Source organism: Diutina rugosa (genome assembly GCF_008704595.1).
Source record: "Diutina rugosa strain CBS 613 chromosome Unknown scaffold18_size221135, whole genome shotgun sequence".
NCBI lineage: Eukaryota > Fungi > Ascomycota > Pichiomycetes > Serinales > Debaryomycetaceae > Diutina > Diutina rugosa.
The window spans coordinates 142,809-159,363 of NW_022995142.1; the positions used below are offsets into that span (position 1 = coordinate 142,809).

Sequence of the window (16,555 nt, forward strand, 5' to 3'; positions counted from 1 at the left end):
GGTTTGTTATACTTACGCGCAGGCTTCCCCAGCCTTTTAGTTGCAGCGATTGAATGCAGGGTTCGCAACAGATACATATCGCCCATGACCTTCCACCTTGACAATAACCCCTTTTTTTTCAAGCGTTGTCCAAAGTTCTCGACGAAATGACAATCATTATCCTCTAGCTTCATTACGTGGCGGCACTCAATTTGTTTACCTCTTACCTAAATAACGTACATATTGCAGGCGGCAAAATACATGGCGCCTCATCCCCCCGCCCTTCCGCCTCGCCAGCATCACCCCTCCCGAAGCTACAATGCCTATCATGAGCTAAAAGCAACCTTGAGACGGCGTTGGGCGGAACAATCTCCGTGGCGTCAACCGAAGCATTGGCTTCTCGGTCGGCACTGGTTTCCTGTGAGGTACCACGTACCCCGTACCTCGTCGTCGTCGACGTATGCACATTAAAAGCCGACTGGTAATAACCGCTGGGAGCATTGCTATAGAGGTAAATTTCAACCCGTAATTGTATTCTGTCAGAGGATCGTATGCTGCAAATCTATTGTCTACTATCTCGTACCACGTACGGGCGTCGTGAGAACTTGCTTTACTAGAAACATTTTTTCCACGCTCAACTCTGTTTTCCTGAGCATATTCACCAGCACCGCCCCAACGACTGACTCCCCCGGGTGGAAGTAAAGGCTTTGGTTTAGACATTGGTTGAGTTGAGACGATTCCTTATTGACCAAGTCTTCAATTTAGGTTTGAATGTCAGTTCCCCGACGTTATCAACGGACAGGCATTGGCGGCGTCCATGCCGACTCCACTCCCCCGCCGACGACCCGAGGCCACGGGCGTCTGGTACTGGCAGGCACCGTCAATCTCCTGCGCAGTCTGCTGTTACTGACCGATATTCTGCTGACCTACCTGATTAATCGAGCCTCTTTAGGCTTCATGCGGTCGTCGTACGTTCTCAAGCGACAAATGGAAGAGCAAGGATTGATTGAAGGTGATGAGAACCTTCAGAATCTACGAGGCGTGTTACTGACAACTCCAGTTCTCGAGGAGACAGACGATGAACTGAAGGAAGCCTTGGACCCTGCCTATCGTATTGACACTACGTCGCTGGTGAGCTCGCACCAACTGTACCGCTCAGCCACCACCCTGTTTGATTCTCTGGGCCCTGTACCAGTTCCCGAACCGACCTCAAGGTACGGGAGACGGAATTTGAGAAAAATTGATGAAGAAAAGCGGATGAGTGTGGCGTCTGCTCTGAGTTCAAACGCGACGCTCAATCAAGCGCCGCTGCGTCTGTCAAACTCCACCCCCCTCAACGGTTCAACGCTGCTGCGTCGATATTCTGACCCTGTCCCTCGAAGACACTCTGTCAGTCCTCAGCCATACAATAAGAGTATTCAACCACCACTGTCGGCGCGCTCATCAATTGCAAGCCTGGACATTTTGATTAGTGACAGCAACCGCGCTCATTCTGCTCGCTCGCCTCCTTCCCAACCTACACATCAATCCCAAAGTGAGTCCCGCCGGGCGTCGCTTGGTGGGGTGCGCCGGCTCGGCCAACGCCTGCCTATAATGTCACCAAGCTCGCCTAACTCGGTTGCATCTCCGGTTAACAACGACTTGGTGACGTCGTTGAAGAAATATGGCTCTCTGTCGTCTTTGAACCACCGGCAACCTGAAGACCGGTCTAACCGACGATCAGTGGCGAGCAGACGCGTGCGTAATTCTCATCCAAGCGAGATTGATCTGATTCAAGCTCGTAGCATAGAGACTCTGCTGATGATGAATACCTCCGCGGCTCTGTCTCAGGCCATGCCTCATCATTACACTTCTTCAACCTTGCAAAACCCTTCATTGTCTGCTGATATGCTGCTGGTCAATCTGAAAGATCTGCGGTTGCTGCAATTTTTCAGTAAGAAGTTCCGCAGATCACTGATTGTGTCCAAATTTCTGAACTCACTGGAGACTACTACAGCAACTAATGGATCTACCAAACGAAAGGGCAATAAGTACAAGGTGAACCTGGTGCCATATAACATCTTTGCTAGGGGTGTACCTAAAAACAAGTTATGGTCGGGTTCTTAATGCAAGCTCATCAATTGAGCACAATTTGCGGACAATTTTCAGTTCATGGGGAACAATTTGATATATAATTTGTAATAATCATGCTTAAATTTATTGGTAACTTATTTAAGTCTTCACGTCAGGTTCATCGCGACCCAAGAATTTCTTAAACTCAAGCTTATTCAACACAAATTCGATATCTTTTTTCAAGAACTTGTCAGCAGACTCGCCGTACACCTTTTCATCGTCCAGGTGGCGTTCAAGATACAATCTTACCGTAGCCCCAGATGAGCCCGTGCCTGACAAGCGCACCACGAATCTCAAGCCGTTTTCAAACTTGATGTACAAACCTTGGTTCAGCGCAACGTTACCGTGCAAGTCGGTGTAGCTAAAGTTATCCGCATCAGCGACCACGTAACCAGAAACCAACTCATCGCCCTTCTTGACGTTTTCAACAATTTTAGCAAGGTTCTCAACTAACAGGTTAGCGCCGTCAGATGAGACGTTTTCAAAATCATATCTGGTGAAGAACGTGCGACCGTAGTTCTTCCAGAAAGCATCTTGTACTTCCTTAATAGAGTAGTCAGTGGCCAGAGGGTTGCGGTTGATGTAAAAGTCTGCCAACAAATTGAGCCAGGCAGTGACAGCCCACAAACCATCCTTTTCGCGAATGTGGTTCAGACCAGTGCCAAAAGATTCTTCCCCACAGATGCTCAACTTTTTCGCATCGAACAAGTCACAGAAGAATTTCCAACCAGTGGGCACTTCGTAGCAATTCAAGTTGTGCTTCTTAGCCACGAGGTCAATGGCACCGGAAGTGGGCATGGAGCGCGCCAAGCCGTACACGCCCTGTTTCTTGAAATAAGGAATGGCGTCAGCGTATTCAGCAATAATGGCAACCGAGTCACCGGGAGAAACAAAAGTGCCGGCACCATAGATCATGTTACGGTCACCATCACCGTCGGAGGCAGCGCCAAACCCAATGTGCTCTTTGTCGACACGGTCAACGAGAGTTCTGGCGTAAGTCAAGTTGGGATCGGGGTGCAAACCACCAAAATCGGGCAACGGCTTGCAGTTTTGCACCGACAGTTCACCCAATCCCAATTCTTCGACAAACAATTTGTAACCATAAGGACCGGTAACCCCGTTAAGGGCATCAAACAACACGGTAAAGTTGTTACCAGCCTTAGCCAAAAACTTCTTGATCAAGTTGAAGTCGAAGATATCTTGAAGCATAGCAATGTAGTCAGCGACCGAGTCGATAATCTCCACTTCCAAACCATTGACATCAACACTGCCGATCTTCAGCAAATCAACAGGCGCATTCTCAGAGATTTGGTAGGACTTCAATTGCTTGGAAATGTCAAAGATCTTATTGGTAACATTTTCCGGAGCGGGACCACCGTTCGCCAAGTTGTACTTGATACCAAGATCATTGTTGGGACCACCGGGGTTGTGGGAGGCAGTCAAGATAATGCCCCCAGTAGCTTTGCGAATGCGGATGACGTGGGAAGTGGCGGGAGTAGACAAAATACCATTCTGACCGATAATAAGTTTCTTAACGCCATTAGCTTGGGCAATTGACACAATCAACTGAATCACATGGTCGTTGTAGTATCTGCCGTCCCCGCCAATAACAAGGGTAGCGCCTTGTTTGCCTTCAGGAATGGCATCTAAAATCGACTGGATGAAGTTCTCAGTGTAGTGGGGTTGCTTGAAAACCGACACCTTCTTTCTCAAGCCGGAAGTCCCGGGCTTTTGGTCAGTAAAGGGGGTGGTGTTTACCGTGGTCATGAAGGGCAATTAAGTGTCGAACTTTGTTGTGGGCAAGCTAATATACTATAGTCGCATGTTTCGAACAGGCAACATTGACTGCACATAGCGACTTCCCTAAGGTTTCGAGTACATAAAAGAGCACCCAACCCCCTTCTCCCCCTCATCATGCCCCCCGCTCGGAAGACACTCGAGTAAGAGGGGTACGGCCAAGGCGATTGGTCATGTCGGGGTAATGGGAATGAAGTGGCATTAATATGTTTACACTATTTGTGGCGTAAGAGCAAACATCAATTATTGTACGATCCTGAACGTGGTACATATTGTCATTACTCGGCTACAGTCGGGAATCAGGCGGCGATGCCTTTGTAAGATTTTTGTGGGACAACTCATTTAGTGTGGTGGGTGACGCTCGTGGGCGGGCATGCGCATCAGATCACCAAATTCGAGATTTGAGAAACGCGACTACTCGGTTGTTAATTGATCCAAACAACATGTCGAGTGTGATTTTCGGGGCCATTGGAGGATGTATTGCCTGTAACGATAAGTCCAAAGAAAAGAAAGCCACCGTTACTACCACTGGGGCAACCCGCAGGCAACCGCGGCCAGCAGCTAACCGTGAAGGTGGAGCTACCACCAACAACAAGCCTTCAACAAAACCGAACACCGCTGCGAATGGATCAACTTCAGGTGGGAATCTTGGGGGTACTAAGCCGCAAATGGATCCTAAAGAAGCGGCGGCTAAGGCGGCTGAAGAACGTTACCGAAAAGCGGCCCAGAACCAATCACAGAGTAAGCAAAAATTGAAGGAGCACCAACTGCGACCAAAATCCGAAAAGGCCTTGGCTTCCTAATAGATGGCATATAACGCGTTGAACGTCACCTAATAGATATATTTATTTCTTACTCTAATTTCCCCTGCTTGCTATTTAGGACTCTCGCCATGGTAATTCACTCGTTTGTACTCCCCCGGACTGATGTTTACACCGAGCCCCCAAAGTCCACGGTGTTGACGCTTCGCTCGAGCCTCGACTCGTCGATATACCGACTCCATGCCACCAAACTCTGCCCCCGTCTTCGCCTCATACACAACAGCAGTGCCATTGCGTAACATTTCTTCGCCAACATCTTTGCGTCCAAGCCATGTCCACACCAACGCTCGGGCCACTACTCGATGGTATTGATCTATTGAATAAGGAATGATCGTCACTCTGCGTCCAGTGAGATAGTCTTTGAGCCATATTAATGCCTCTTCACTATACGGTTGAGCTGGGTGACCAAAATGCAGTCGCTCGGGCGCATCAACGCCAGCGATTCTTATGGAAAGGGTTTGATTTTTGAGTTCTTTGGGGACGGTAGGCACATGGCGGAGCCAGCCCCATCCAAGTAATACGCCACCAGGGGTGTGATAGAATCTGAAGTTATCACCGTCACCCACCCGTGTCACCTTCCCCAGTATCCGTCGACCAAACATCGATGGTGTCATGTCAAGCGGCGATTTGACGCGAGCAAACCGTCGAGACAATGTGAAGGCAAGAAAGCCAGTAGCACATATTCCGGAGGAGAGAAGGATCACCTTGGGGTGGGTGATACTGATATCATTAGCCATATCAGCTCGTCGAGTGTCGCGTAGCTGCGTGTAAATGTGTAGGTGCAGGAAGACAAAGACGGGACGGCCGTAATCACAAACTGATGGCGGAACATGCTGTCACGAGACGGGGTTCGAGCATCCGAGCACGATGCATAATTTGATCGATTTGCTTCAGATCAATTACTGAAAGATGTTAACTGTGGATTGTAATATCATTTACCCTTTACCCTCGAAAGAGGCATCGTGCAAAATGCTCCAGTGTTAATGGAAATCATGCTACATTGTATGAGTATTTTCCAATTGTTCCCTACAACTTGTTATTTCAATGTAGTATTTGGTAAAGAGGCCATTATAATGAAAAATGCATCCTATTACTCGTTGGTTCCCAGTGATATTAATGTGTATGGACTTCACATAGAATATTATGTACTATTATACGAGCAGTATACACATTTTGCAATCTTTTAGCAATCTTTAACGAATTGAAAAGTCTAATTTGTGGAAAATTACAACAATTTTGACGGATTCTAGTCCCCTGTGAAGCTCTTTACAATACATACTTGTCAATAAGGGTACGAGAGTAATGTGGGATGTCTTTATCGAAACTTTACTTTGCAGTGGTACCTGTTCAAGAATTCAATGGACTCTTTCTTTTCCGAGACACGCATTCTTATTTTGATTTGCCTTTTTTTATTGATATTTTGTAGAAAAATCAACCTTAGGGTTTTCTAATTCTTGATTGGTCTTAAAAGAATTTTATAGAACGTATAGTTTAGTTGAAAAAGCTGACACGAGTGGAAAAATAATTGTCATCTAAGTATGTATACCACATAAAAAATCAACATGCATATAAAATCTGTGGTATAAAATTGTGACGGTTACTGGATCACGACTAGTAGTAAAGATCAAATATCAATTGTCTTGATTAGAAGTCACTTCTATAAAACTCTATAAACTCAGCGTTTTTTATACCTCAACAATACCGCCATTATTGCAACCATAACGCCACTGTGGAACCTTCCACGCATGCTCCAGTCATGCTCATGACTCCTTGCATGCTTGATCTCAAACACTCCTCGACTCTCGTCAACCTTCTCTCAGGTTCCATTGACTTCTGGAGTTAACTCTTCGCAACTCTGACAGTCAAGATCAGCATTTTACACAATAAAATCAGAAACGCGCAAATGGTTTAGTGGTAAAATCCAACGTTGCCATCGTTGGGCCCCCGGTTCGATTCCGGGTTTGCGCATCCTTTTTGAACCTTCTCTGGACTAGGACATCTATTTTTGTCTTGATCGGTGTATTAGTAGAAGTCTGATAACCACCAAACAATGTCTTTCACCGTAACCGACTTTGCCATATTTTCAATGGACGAAACAATATCAAAATGGCGACACCCTGGTGGTTGGCGAGTGAACCAACTCATCTCTTACTCATCTACAAATACCAGCAAAATGGACCCTAATTGATCAATTCGTCTCAGGGTTAACAGATCGTTTTGGATAAAATTCAATTGAAGCTTTGCTTTTGCGGTATTCCTTTCAGTTACCTCAGAAGTTAGGAATCTGATACTAATTTTGTCTCCTTGCTGTAACATTCTTACATAATCTACACCGGTGATTAGAAACACTTGTGGTGAACGATCGAGGGCCCCGATTCGTCGTATTCTTGCTTGGAGATCCACATTTGTTGGAAAGTGGACAACGAAGCCAAAATCGAACCACCAATCCAGACCGAGTACTTTCTTTCGGGGGGAGCAATGATCTTCACCTTCATCGACGAGGGAGCCAACGAAGTGATTTCCTTTTGCATACGTTCGGCAATACCAGGGAACATAGTGGTACCACCAGACATAACGATGTTGTTGTACAATTCCTTTCTGACATCCAAGTCACACTTCATGATGGAGTTGTAGGTCAATTGGTCGATACCGGCCGATTCCATACCCAAGTCAGCAGGTCTGAACAAGGCTTCAGCAGCTCTGAAACGTTCGTTACCAATGGTGATGACTTGACCATCGGGCAATTCGTACGACTTTTCAATGGCCGAAGATTGCGACGAAGTTTGCATTTCTTGTTCGAAGTCCAAAGCGACGTAACACAACTTTTCCTTAATGTCACGAACGATTTCACGTTCAGCGGTGGTGGAGAAAGTGTAACCACGTTCCGAGAGGATCTTCATGAGGTAGCCAGTCAAGTCTCTACCGGCCAAGTCCAATCTCGAAATACCGTGAGGCAACGAGAAACCGGCGTAGATAGGAACAACGTGGGTAACACCATCACCCGAGTCCAAAACGATACCGGTAGTTCTACCCGAGGAGTACAACGAAAGCACAGCTTGAATCGAGACGTAGAACGCGGGGACGTTGAAAGTTTCGAACATGATTTGAGTCATCTTCTCTCTGTTAGTCTTGGGGTTCATGGGAGCTTCGGTCAACAAAACGGGGTGTTCTTCGGGAGCCACTCTCAATTCGTTGTAGAAGGTGTGGTGCCAGATCTTTTCCATGTCATCCCAGTTGGTAACGATACCGTGTTCAATGGGGTATCTAAGGGTCAAGATACCTCTCTTGGATTGAGCTTCGTCACCGACGTACGAGTCCTTTTGACCCATACCCACCATGATACCTTGGTGTCTGGGACGACCAACAATCGAGGGGAAGACAGCACGGGGAGCGTCGTCACCGGCGAAACCGGCCTTGCACATCCCGGAACCGTTGTCAATAACTAAAGCAGCAACTTCTTCTATATTATGTTAGTAATTTATTGTAATTTGTGACATAGAGGTCGCGGTATTTTTGGCGTGGGCACTAAACCCCACTTGCGCGCACCAAAAAAGCAAACGTGTGAAAAAGTCGACGACCCCAAGCGGGGATGGACGTTTGGCTTAAGGAAACGGCGGGTCAATTCCTGACCAAGTGAAGTGACAATGGAGTACTCGTAGTCGATGAAATTTCCCACGGGGCAGTGTGTGCCGTCGGCTCAAAAAAGAAGGACAAAGCCACGATGACCGATTGCAATGGAGCTTCGGCATCAGTTGTTCAGCCATTGCCATACCCCTAATCAAGGGTGACTTGTACCTTCAACTTGAATGCCGACCGACGAAAACACCACAATCCCCACTGGATATCACCGAATCAAGTTAACGTCGTCGAGATCGACGTCAACGAGAGGGACAATACGGGCACACTCCAAAAAGGCTGTATTAATCAGGCCATTTAGACCAATCACCGGCAATCTCGCAATCTGCGTCGATATGGTGTCGAATACTTACCGCCATCCATTTTGAAGTGATTTGTTGTTGAGCGAAAAAAACAACTCAGCAAGGTGGAAAATCAAGAAATTCGCAGAATCCACTTTGCGTGCAGGACACAGCCGAGACGAGCGCCTATAGGTCCACAGCGGCGTTCATCTTCAATTACGATGAAAGTGCGGATCACGGCTCATAATTAGAGAAAGCTATTACCTTGGCGTGATATTTGTTGTTAGAGTTCTATTCTTAGTATGTTCAAAAACGCGTCTGATTTTATTCGTGGCTGGTCCTGAACAGTCCGGCTCAAGTGCGGAAAATAGTGGGTTCGTCACTGTCGGCCGCAGCCACGAGGGCTGATGATCGTGCTTCACTTTCTTTTAAAGCTCCATCGATTAAACTGGCCGGGGGATCGTATCGCATCTGATGTCCAAAAATTTATCAAATACCACTATGAGAATCTTTTGCTGGTAAATCACTTCCGTCGATGTAGAATCAAAACCACGCCGGTACATGGCACAACCTGCAATCCACCATGCAGCGTGATCAGTTGCTAGTGAGATCATACCTCATAGTACTACGTTTTGCTAAGCGTTTAGATAATAGGCGAAGTGGCGGAGGTGCTCACCTTTGTGATGCGGGCGTGACAGGGGGCGGTGCTCGCAGTCTTTGCCACCTTGTTCGTAAAGTTAGATGATCACATGGAGCGGGTAACGCCGACGCGCCCTATAGTGGCAAAAGTGACTGCATCCAAGCTATCGTTGTGGGCAAGCGCTAACCGTGTCATATTGCCGAATGTAGTGAGGATAGACACGATATCCAAATTGGATAAGCCAACCTAATCTAAATGGGGTGAAACCTGGAATTCGATACTATTCGGTAGCAGCTGATGGCTATTGTGAAATTTCCGACAATTATGGTGGCAAGGACTGCTTAACTGCGCTGATCTAATGTGGAGGTCGGCAGTGACGTCGGCTTCGCCCCGTTTGGTGTTAGTGTCAACCAGTATCCACCACAAGTAGGCAAAAGTACTTTTCGTTATTAGGAGTATATGGTTTTGTTTGACAAAAATTTCATCACAACCAGCCTTGTGTTGTGGCTTTATAGCATGGGCGGTGCTGGCTTTTGTACTCGCGATCCTGACAACTTTCTTGGTAGAGTGCAAGCGATTTTTTCCCCAGTGCGACCTAAAAGATTTCGTGATCAGGAATTCTAACGCATAGTATTACCATGGCTTCGTCCGTTCCCTACGATCCCTATATCCCCCAACAAGAGGAGTCGTCCCAAAGCAGGACGGCTGCCATCCAGGCGGTAAGTATCTTCCAATTTCCTACATGATTCCCGTTGATTCTCGAAGCCGAAGTCGGCTTATTGCGCCCCCTATTCCCGTCTACGTTCCTGGAACTGATTTGAGTCAAAACTGATCCACAAACAATGGTCAGTGAGTGTTGTTCGACAGATAAAGACTTGGTTTTGGTGTGTCTCATCAATTAGCTCAATGCGAATCAAATCCAAACTGAATGATAGAAATGTCAAGCGTCGCAGTGTCAAATTCGCCACCTTTGAGTGGACTACCTGTTTCACCAGAAATAAGACACGTACGCAGTTGTTTCAGTACCTTTTCTAATACTGAGATGATTGTGACTAGTCACCATGTTCAAGTTGATTGCGGTTACTCATCCATTATTAATGACCTCTATCTAATCGTTCACCTAAGGATCTGATCGTTTGCTTCAATTTGTGAGTGGTTATCGATATCATCCCTACATTTGTGTATGGTATCCGTTACTTGGAGGTGGGAATCACATCTTTCTCAAGCTTGATTGATTTGATGAGAGACCCCCCTTACACAATCGCACTTCATTTACCCATCTCTGGGTGGCGTGCGACACGTGATATAATCGAACAGCAAGCCCTTTTTTCTTTGGGTTGTGAGCGAGTGGTTAACACCGTTTGTTGTTTTACGTGGCCAGCGAAACCGGCACTATACAAAATATATTGAGGCTTCGGTGTCGACGTAACGTCTTGTGCATATCCCTTCTGGCGAAATACGCCACCGCCCTTTCAGCATGCTGACACCGTTGACCCACGATACTGGAACTATTCGCTGGTCAGTAACCGCAGCTCTACATTCTCGTGGGATAATGTCACGTCAAGCTGGCAATGGTTGGTATTTTACCCGAGGGGTTGGGGGCGCGTGCCCCCGCTCAATAACCAATGGTAGAGGCGGGTGAGGGGCATACCTGCATACAAAATCACAATTCTAATGGCGTGAGTGGCGAATTGATGTGAGACACCAAAACAGACGGCGCAGTGCGCAATTCGGGGTGCCGGAGACACCGGGCCCTCGGCGGAGACTAGTTTGTGGGCGCAATTTTATTTTCTTGTCGTAAGCGGATTGACAAAATCACTAGGGTCTTCCGGTTCATTCACTAACATTTAGCAAATCGATGATACCGTGGGTATTATGCGGGACAATATCAATAAGGTCGCCGAAAGAGGTGAGCGCTTGGACTCCATAGAAAACAAAACGGACAACTTGGCCATCTCCGCTCAAGGCTTCCGTCGGGGAGCTAACCGGGTGAGAAAGGACATGTGGTGGAAGGATTTTAAGATGCGCATTTGTCTTATTGTTGGGGTCATCATCGTCTTGGTGGTGATTATCGTACCTATTGCAGTGTCGTTCTCTAAGTAATAATGTTTTTAATGAAATCTTCAAACATACGTTGAAAATTGTCGTTCCGACCACTTTAACCTAGTCATCAAGCGTAATTGCATTGTCACTTCCGGTCATGCATGACCGGAAGTTGATGTCGCATCCCCAAGGACAGAGTCCGACATATAGGTGAGACATGCATAGTACCTCCTCTACCCATCAATGTTATATATCTCTGCGGATCCGCAAACGCAGCAACGAATTCCCATTTACCCCAAACATCGAATATTTTCATCTCAAAGATATAAGACACCATGGCGTCAAACAAGCCGATGTTCCCTGAACAGGACCAGAGGATAATACCGACGTCGGCGGAACCTCCACCAGCAACCAAGACTGGCGGCGTTTCGAAACCCAAGACAGCTCAAAAGCCTTCAGAATCAGGAGAGAAATCGATGGAAAGAACGATGAACAACAAAAATAAACTGGATCAGCGGGAGGGCGAGGTTGGCCAGCCTCGGATGGCTTACTCGTCGAACCAGTCGAAATCGCTTTCCTGTGTTCCCGAATACCTGGGGAAAATCCCCCGCTCGCAAATCAAGCGCAAATATCTCATCAACAAAACGTTCGTCAAGTTGGCGTTGAGACATAAGCTGGCAGGCACTCTGGCTAAGCTACACAAAAAGTATTTGAAGGCTGGCCTTAAAGCTAAGTTAACGCTTGTCAACAACTTGTTTTCGCTTTACCAATACCTCATCCCTTACACATCGAAGAAGAAAATTTTCCCTGTGTATGTTGACCTGCCCATCAAGCACGATGTATATCTGGGGGGTCAGCCAAACGCCCCCGCCAAGATCCGTGCCAAGCTGGTGCAAATCATTGATCACAGCTTAGTAGATGTGCTGCGGTATCTGAATAAAGTCTTAGCCGCGGCTCTGGGGCTGCTGGTACCGACGTTCAATCTGCTTGATACCGCGGTACACCTGCTATTTGGCATTGATGAGTACACCCTTATCAGAGTTACTCGGCTGGCGCTGGACGATACCGATGGTCTGATAGTACTCAAGTTGGAGCTGGCTAAACCTGGAGACACGCTGTTGATTGACTCCCTTGAATTTAGTGACGAAATGATGCATCTGATTGGCAAGCCGGGAGAAACGCCGCTGAATTTATTCATCAAGAAAGTGGTCGCCCGTCCCCGATATAAACTGGATATGAAGGTATTTTTGGTTCTGAAAAATCTCCATTGCTCGTTGTATTTGGATGAGCGGATGCTTGAGCGCGACTTAATCAATGGTATCGTCAACTTGAACTTGGATGGATCTAAACCGTCCATAATAGGGTTAGGATCTACAAAGGGCGAGCTGATGGAGTTTGCCAATCCTCACGTTGCCGACGCTGTCGACTTTAACAACAATCTCATCCTGGACTTCAGCCATTACGGTAACTCGAGTGATGCTCAAGTCAATGAATCAAAACTCATTCTTTATAGACCACCCGACGCTCGTGCTGTGTACGTCACCTTCCCCTTCGACAATTGCATCAAAGAATTTGAAAAGTTGCTAAAGCTTCTGAAATCCGAGCCTCACCTGGATAGCGACATGACCCTGATGAAGGACTCTCTGCTGTCATCGCTGCCTAAAACAGACTCCCTGCTGCTGCTGATTCCCTTGCGTACAGAGCTGCTGAATCTGAATCTGACTCTGGCAAACTCGCTCACGGAGATAAGTCTGGGTGATCAGCTGGAGAAGTTGCTGTCTGCGAAGGTGAAACTGGAAACGGAAACCTCTGCCAATAACAGTGCAAGCAGCAGTGCCAGTGGTCTGGCGAGCGGCCTGGTGCCGCCACAGTCCATACAAATGCCACCTAATTCTAAGTCACTGCTGTATCTGCTGCAAGGTCTGGCTTTGGATGGGGTACCTCCAAAATTGTCGCCAAGAGCTGTCGATAATGAGTACAATCGACCCAGCTTGCGCCGATACCTACGCTTTAACAAATTTGATGAGCAGATACGTTTACCTTTGCCCAACCTGTCTGCTGACTTTCAAAATTCTCAAGCGAACGAGCAGCGACGCTCTTCTCGGAACTCACCCCAACAGCACGATCATAAATCGAAGTCGGGGAGCTTAGAGACTTTACCACCGCTGTATATGCTCCAACCTCATTGGCCTAATAACCTACCGACGATGATGCCTCATGACATCGTTTCCCAATGGAACAACAACCGGGGTGAGTCTGCGGACGAATCTGGAGGAAACGCTGCAGACAATTAGTTTCAAGTTGCGAAACCGCCTCAATCAGTAGAACAAATTCATAGCATATCTTAAGCCTCGTAGCAAGGGCCACATGTGCGTCACTGTGGTTGTCAACGGATGGAAGGGGTTAGTGGGGGAGCTAAGGCGTGTGTTTTATTTTGTGGAGCAAGTCCGAATCTATTTTGCACTCAAAATGAATATATGGACTTTCAATATAATCGTTTTCAAGTGCACTATGAATTCATCCAACCATTTTGGTTCTGTGAGAAACATCAACAATTGATCTACATTAACTCCGTAGACGAATAGCTGGAAAACCAGTATTGCTACGATGAGCAGGAAAAAAACTGGAAGTGTCTTGGGTTTATTTTGTCTCAGGTGAACTTCTCGCACCTCCACTTATATATGCAGGAGATATACGCTAAGGCTCGGCAAGATACTCGGTCCTTTCGCGGTGGGATCATGCACAAAATACTCGTCGTCATAGCTGTTACGTGGAGTGAGCGCAAAGCGCATGTAAATCCAGTGGCGACTACTGTTAGCCACGTTTTTGGAATTAAGCGAGTTTATTTTCTTCAAAGAGGTCATGCGCGATTCGTCAACTCGCCGCAAAGAGGGTGAATATCGTTGGTATGGCAGTTTTCCGGGTTGCTGAACGAACCAGCGTTGAACTATGTAAGTTTTGTGGGAATGGAGATTTTCATAGCTTACAACAAACGCATCGTTGAGAATCAATACGTGCTTCGAAGAAAGCAGAATTTTCGCGTAAGTTCGATGAGAGTGTTCGGATTAAATCGTTTGACATAAATCCTACCCAATTGTGAGACACGGAGCGTGTCGAATTGCTAATTGGCTCACATGTGAGACACTTCGCTATCACGCTGAGACAATAATATTATATACCTTCCACCCTCGGAATGCGCCTAAAGCCTATTGCGCGGAAACACCACAAGTCGTCCAAATCCCGAGCAATCACGCAGCGCTATCGCTGACAAAGATGAGCTTAGTTGCACCATCATAACATAGACCTTCTCAGAGTTTGCGTTGGGTACGTTGAGCTTCACAGAAAGTAAAATGGAAGTGTTTCAACACTCGGCCGGAATAATGTCGGGATATGATTCAGGGGTTGTCTGGGCGAAAAAGAAATACGGGGGCCAATGTCGGCTGCGAGTATATTTTTTCGACCATGGCCATCACCACCATATGGACCCGTTCGGTGGCAAACGCCGACGTCAACGTTGTGCATGTGTGACTCTCAATTGGACCACAAACTGGACCGGGGGCAGATTTACGGTAAATTCCCAGTCTTACGCCATATGCGCCTAACGAAAGGACTATTCTGAGACACCAACATATGAGCGCATTAGTGGTTGAACTTCCGTTATCCGTCGATTGGTGCCACAATAACATTGAGGCGCCGTTATCTTAGTGGCACATATAGCAAGCTTCATGCCGGCAAACGCGGACTAGCTTGCCGCATTTGGACCTGGTAACGCTTTGGTGTATGGCCTAGGTTACTGCATTTGCCAAGATCGCATCTCTTTATTGGAGAGCAGGGTGATCTTGTATAGACTTTTCTCCCATTCATCTAATTGATGTAGGAAGTCATTATGCACCTGACGGTTGGCGTTAAAGGCAAAGTTATTGATTTCAATAGCACGGACTCTCAACATATCCATCACCGTCGCCACAAGTTGCTCATCCCTGTACATTTCACAATACTTGATGATAAGCGCGTAGTAGTGGGCGGCGATGCGATGGAGATCCACCAGCGTCGGCAGCGTCTTGATGGCGTTGATCACTTTCATATTGACAAACTCGGGATTGTCAATTTCGAGGAACGTGTGGGTATTTTCATCGTTTGCTGGCACGAGATTGAGCACTGACGCCAACCAAAAGGGAAGATCAATCTTCGTTCCCGCCTCCATGTCGCCTCGAGGGTTACCCTCAAGGTACCCTAGACCGGGAACATTTTCATTGAAACGGCATGACACTTTTTGGGCGTCCGCTAGGATGTCATCAAGGTCATAGTACATGGTACCTTGGGAATTGGCAGGTGTTCGAAAGTGCGACACGTCTGGCTAAGCGCGACTGAAAATCATTTGACGTCAGTGAATGAGACCACACCACAACAAATGAATACCCTTAATGAGCTTAGGGAGGTGGTAGCGCAGGCGAAACGTGAAAACCAGCAAGATCTAGAGGAAGCTCGCAGGGCACAACGGGTGAAAGGGCTGACAACCCATCTGGACGACGAGAATCAAGATGAGAACAAACTAAACGAGCATGACTACGACTCACGAGATCTCATGGATATGACGTTGGCCGATGTCGATCAATTGGAAAGCAAAAAACGACCACGGAGTCTGGTACGGCGGGGAAATATGGCCGACTTAGCCTCTGCTACGTACGTCAAGGAGTTGCAACTGATGGAGGCCGACGAGGATGGATACACGCGACAAGTGAACTCAGGAAAAGGATCGGTAGAAGATCAACTTCGCGCGTTGGAGGCACAACCCCTGTCACAAGCAGTCGAGGAGATGGCAAAGTTGGTAGCCGACGCTGATAGTAAACGGAAATCAAAGAAAACTACGGGGTACACAAAGAATGACCGCTTCAATGAGAAATTGGATAAAATGTTGGGCTAGCTCAGCTAGTTGTTGTACTCGTTTGATTGTACCAATTGTCATCGGTTATGGATTGTCTTTCAATTGTTAGAGTTTCGAGAATGTGCTGACACTGACGATTAAAGTAAGATTTTCGTATCTATAAGCAAAGCAGGAATACTTTCAAGACTAGCCTCAGTGGTGCTTATAAAATACCCTCCATTGACGTTTTATAGAAATTATGAGGCATTTCGGAAACATTGTAGTATGGAGATTCGAAGAATAGCAACTTAATATATATCAACACCACATTAACATGGTTTATACGTCCGCCTTGTAACCCACAATCGCTTGTGTTGATTTA

The 16,555-nt window shown here is 46.8% G+C and overlaps 8 protein-coding genes across 8 annotated transcripts; 4 read left to right on the forward strand and 4 right to left on the reverse strand. All coding sequences in view use genetic code 12, as the record gives it.

The window, feature by feature from the left end:
• Positions 1-936: 936 nt before the first annotated feature.
• Positions 937-2,085, forward strand: DIURU_002973 (uncharacterized protein; the record flags this gene model as incomplete). The annotated part of the gene is made up of 1 exon (XM_034155683.1): positions 937-2,085. The coding sequence occupies one exon, from the start codon at positions 937-939 to the stop codon at positions 2,083-2,085; it is 1,149 nt and encodes a 382-aa protein (XP_034012261.1).
• A 105-nt stretch (positions 2,086-2,190) lies between these two features.
• Positions 2,191-3,858, reverse strand: PGM2 (phosphoglucomutase; the record flags this gene model as incomplete). Its single annotated transcript, XM_034155684.1, has 1 exon — positions 2,191-3,858. One exon carries the CDS (start codon positions 3,856-3,858, stop codon positions 2,191-2,193), a length of 1,668 nt encoding a protein of 555 aa, XP_034012262.1.
• Positions 3,859-4,331: 473 nt separating this feature from the next.
• On the forward strand, positions 4,332-4,691 carry DIURU_002975 (uncharacterized protein; the record flags this gene model as incomplete). The annotated part of the gene is made up of 1 exon (XM_034155685.1): positions 4,332-4,691. One exon carries the CDS (start codon positions 4,332-4,334, stop codon positions 4,689-4,691), a length of 360 nt encoding a protein of 119 aa, XP_034012263.1.
• A 71-nt stretch (positions 4,692-4,762) lies between these two features.
• Positions 4,763-5,446, reverse strand: DIURU_002976 (uncharacterized protein; the record flags this gene model as incomplete). The annotated part of the gene is made up of 1 exon (XM_034155686.1): positions 4,763-5,446. The coding sequence occupies one exon, from the start codon at positions 5,444-5,446 to the stop codon at positions 4,763-4,765; it is 684 nt and encodes a 227-aa protein (XP_034012264.1).
• A 1,602-nt stretch (positions 5,447-7,048) lies between these two features.
• Positions 7,049-8,131, reverse strand: ACT1 (actin; the record flags this gene model as incomplete). The annotated part of the gene is made up of 1 exon (XM_034155687.1): positions 7,049-8,131. The coding sequence occupies one exon, from the start codon at positions 8,129-8,131 to the stop codon at positions 7,049-7,051; it is 1,083 nt and encodes a 360-aa protein (XP_034012265.1).
• Positions 8,132-11,644: 3,513 nt separating this feature from the next.
• Positions 11,645-13,603, forward strand: DIURU_002978 (uncharacterized protein; the record flags this gene model as incomplete). The annotated part of the gene is made up of 1 exon (XM_034155688.1): positions 11,645-13,603. One exon carries the CDS (start codon positions 11,645-11,647, stop codon positions 13,601-13,603), a length of 1,959 nt encoding a protein of 652 aa, XP_034012266.1.
• Positions 13,604-15,099: 1,496 nt separating this feature from the next.
• PSF3 (DNA replication protein) lies at positions 15,100-15,621 on the reverse strand (the record flags this gene model as incomplete). The annotated part of the gene is made up of 1 exon (XM_034155689.1): positions 15,100-15,621. The coding sequence occupies one exon, from the start codon at positions 15,619-15,621 to the stop codon at positions 15,100-15,102; it is 522 nt and encodes a 173-aa protein (XP_034012267.1).
• A 99-nt stretch (positions 15,622-15,720) lies between these two features.
• On the forward strand, positions 15,721-16,233 carry DIURU_002980 (uncharacterized protein; the record flags this gene model as incomplete). Its single annotated transcript, XM_034155691.1, has 1 exon — positions 15,721-16,233. One exon carries the CDS (start codon positions 15,721-15,723, stop codon positions 16,231-16,233), a length of 513 nt encoding a protein of 170 aa, XP_034012268.1.
• Positions 16,234-16,555: the final 322 nt, after the last annotated feature.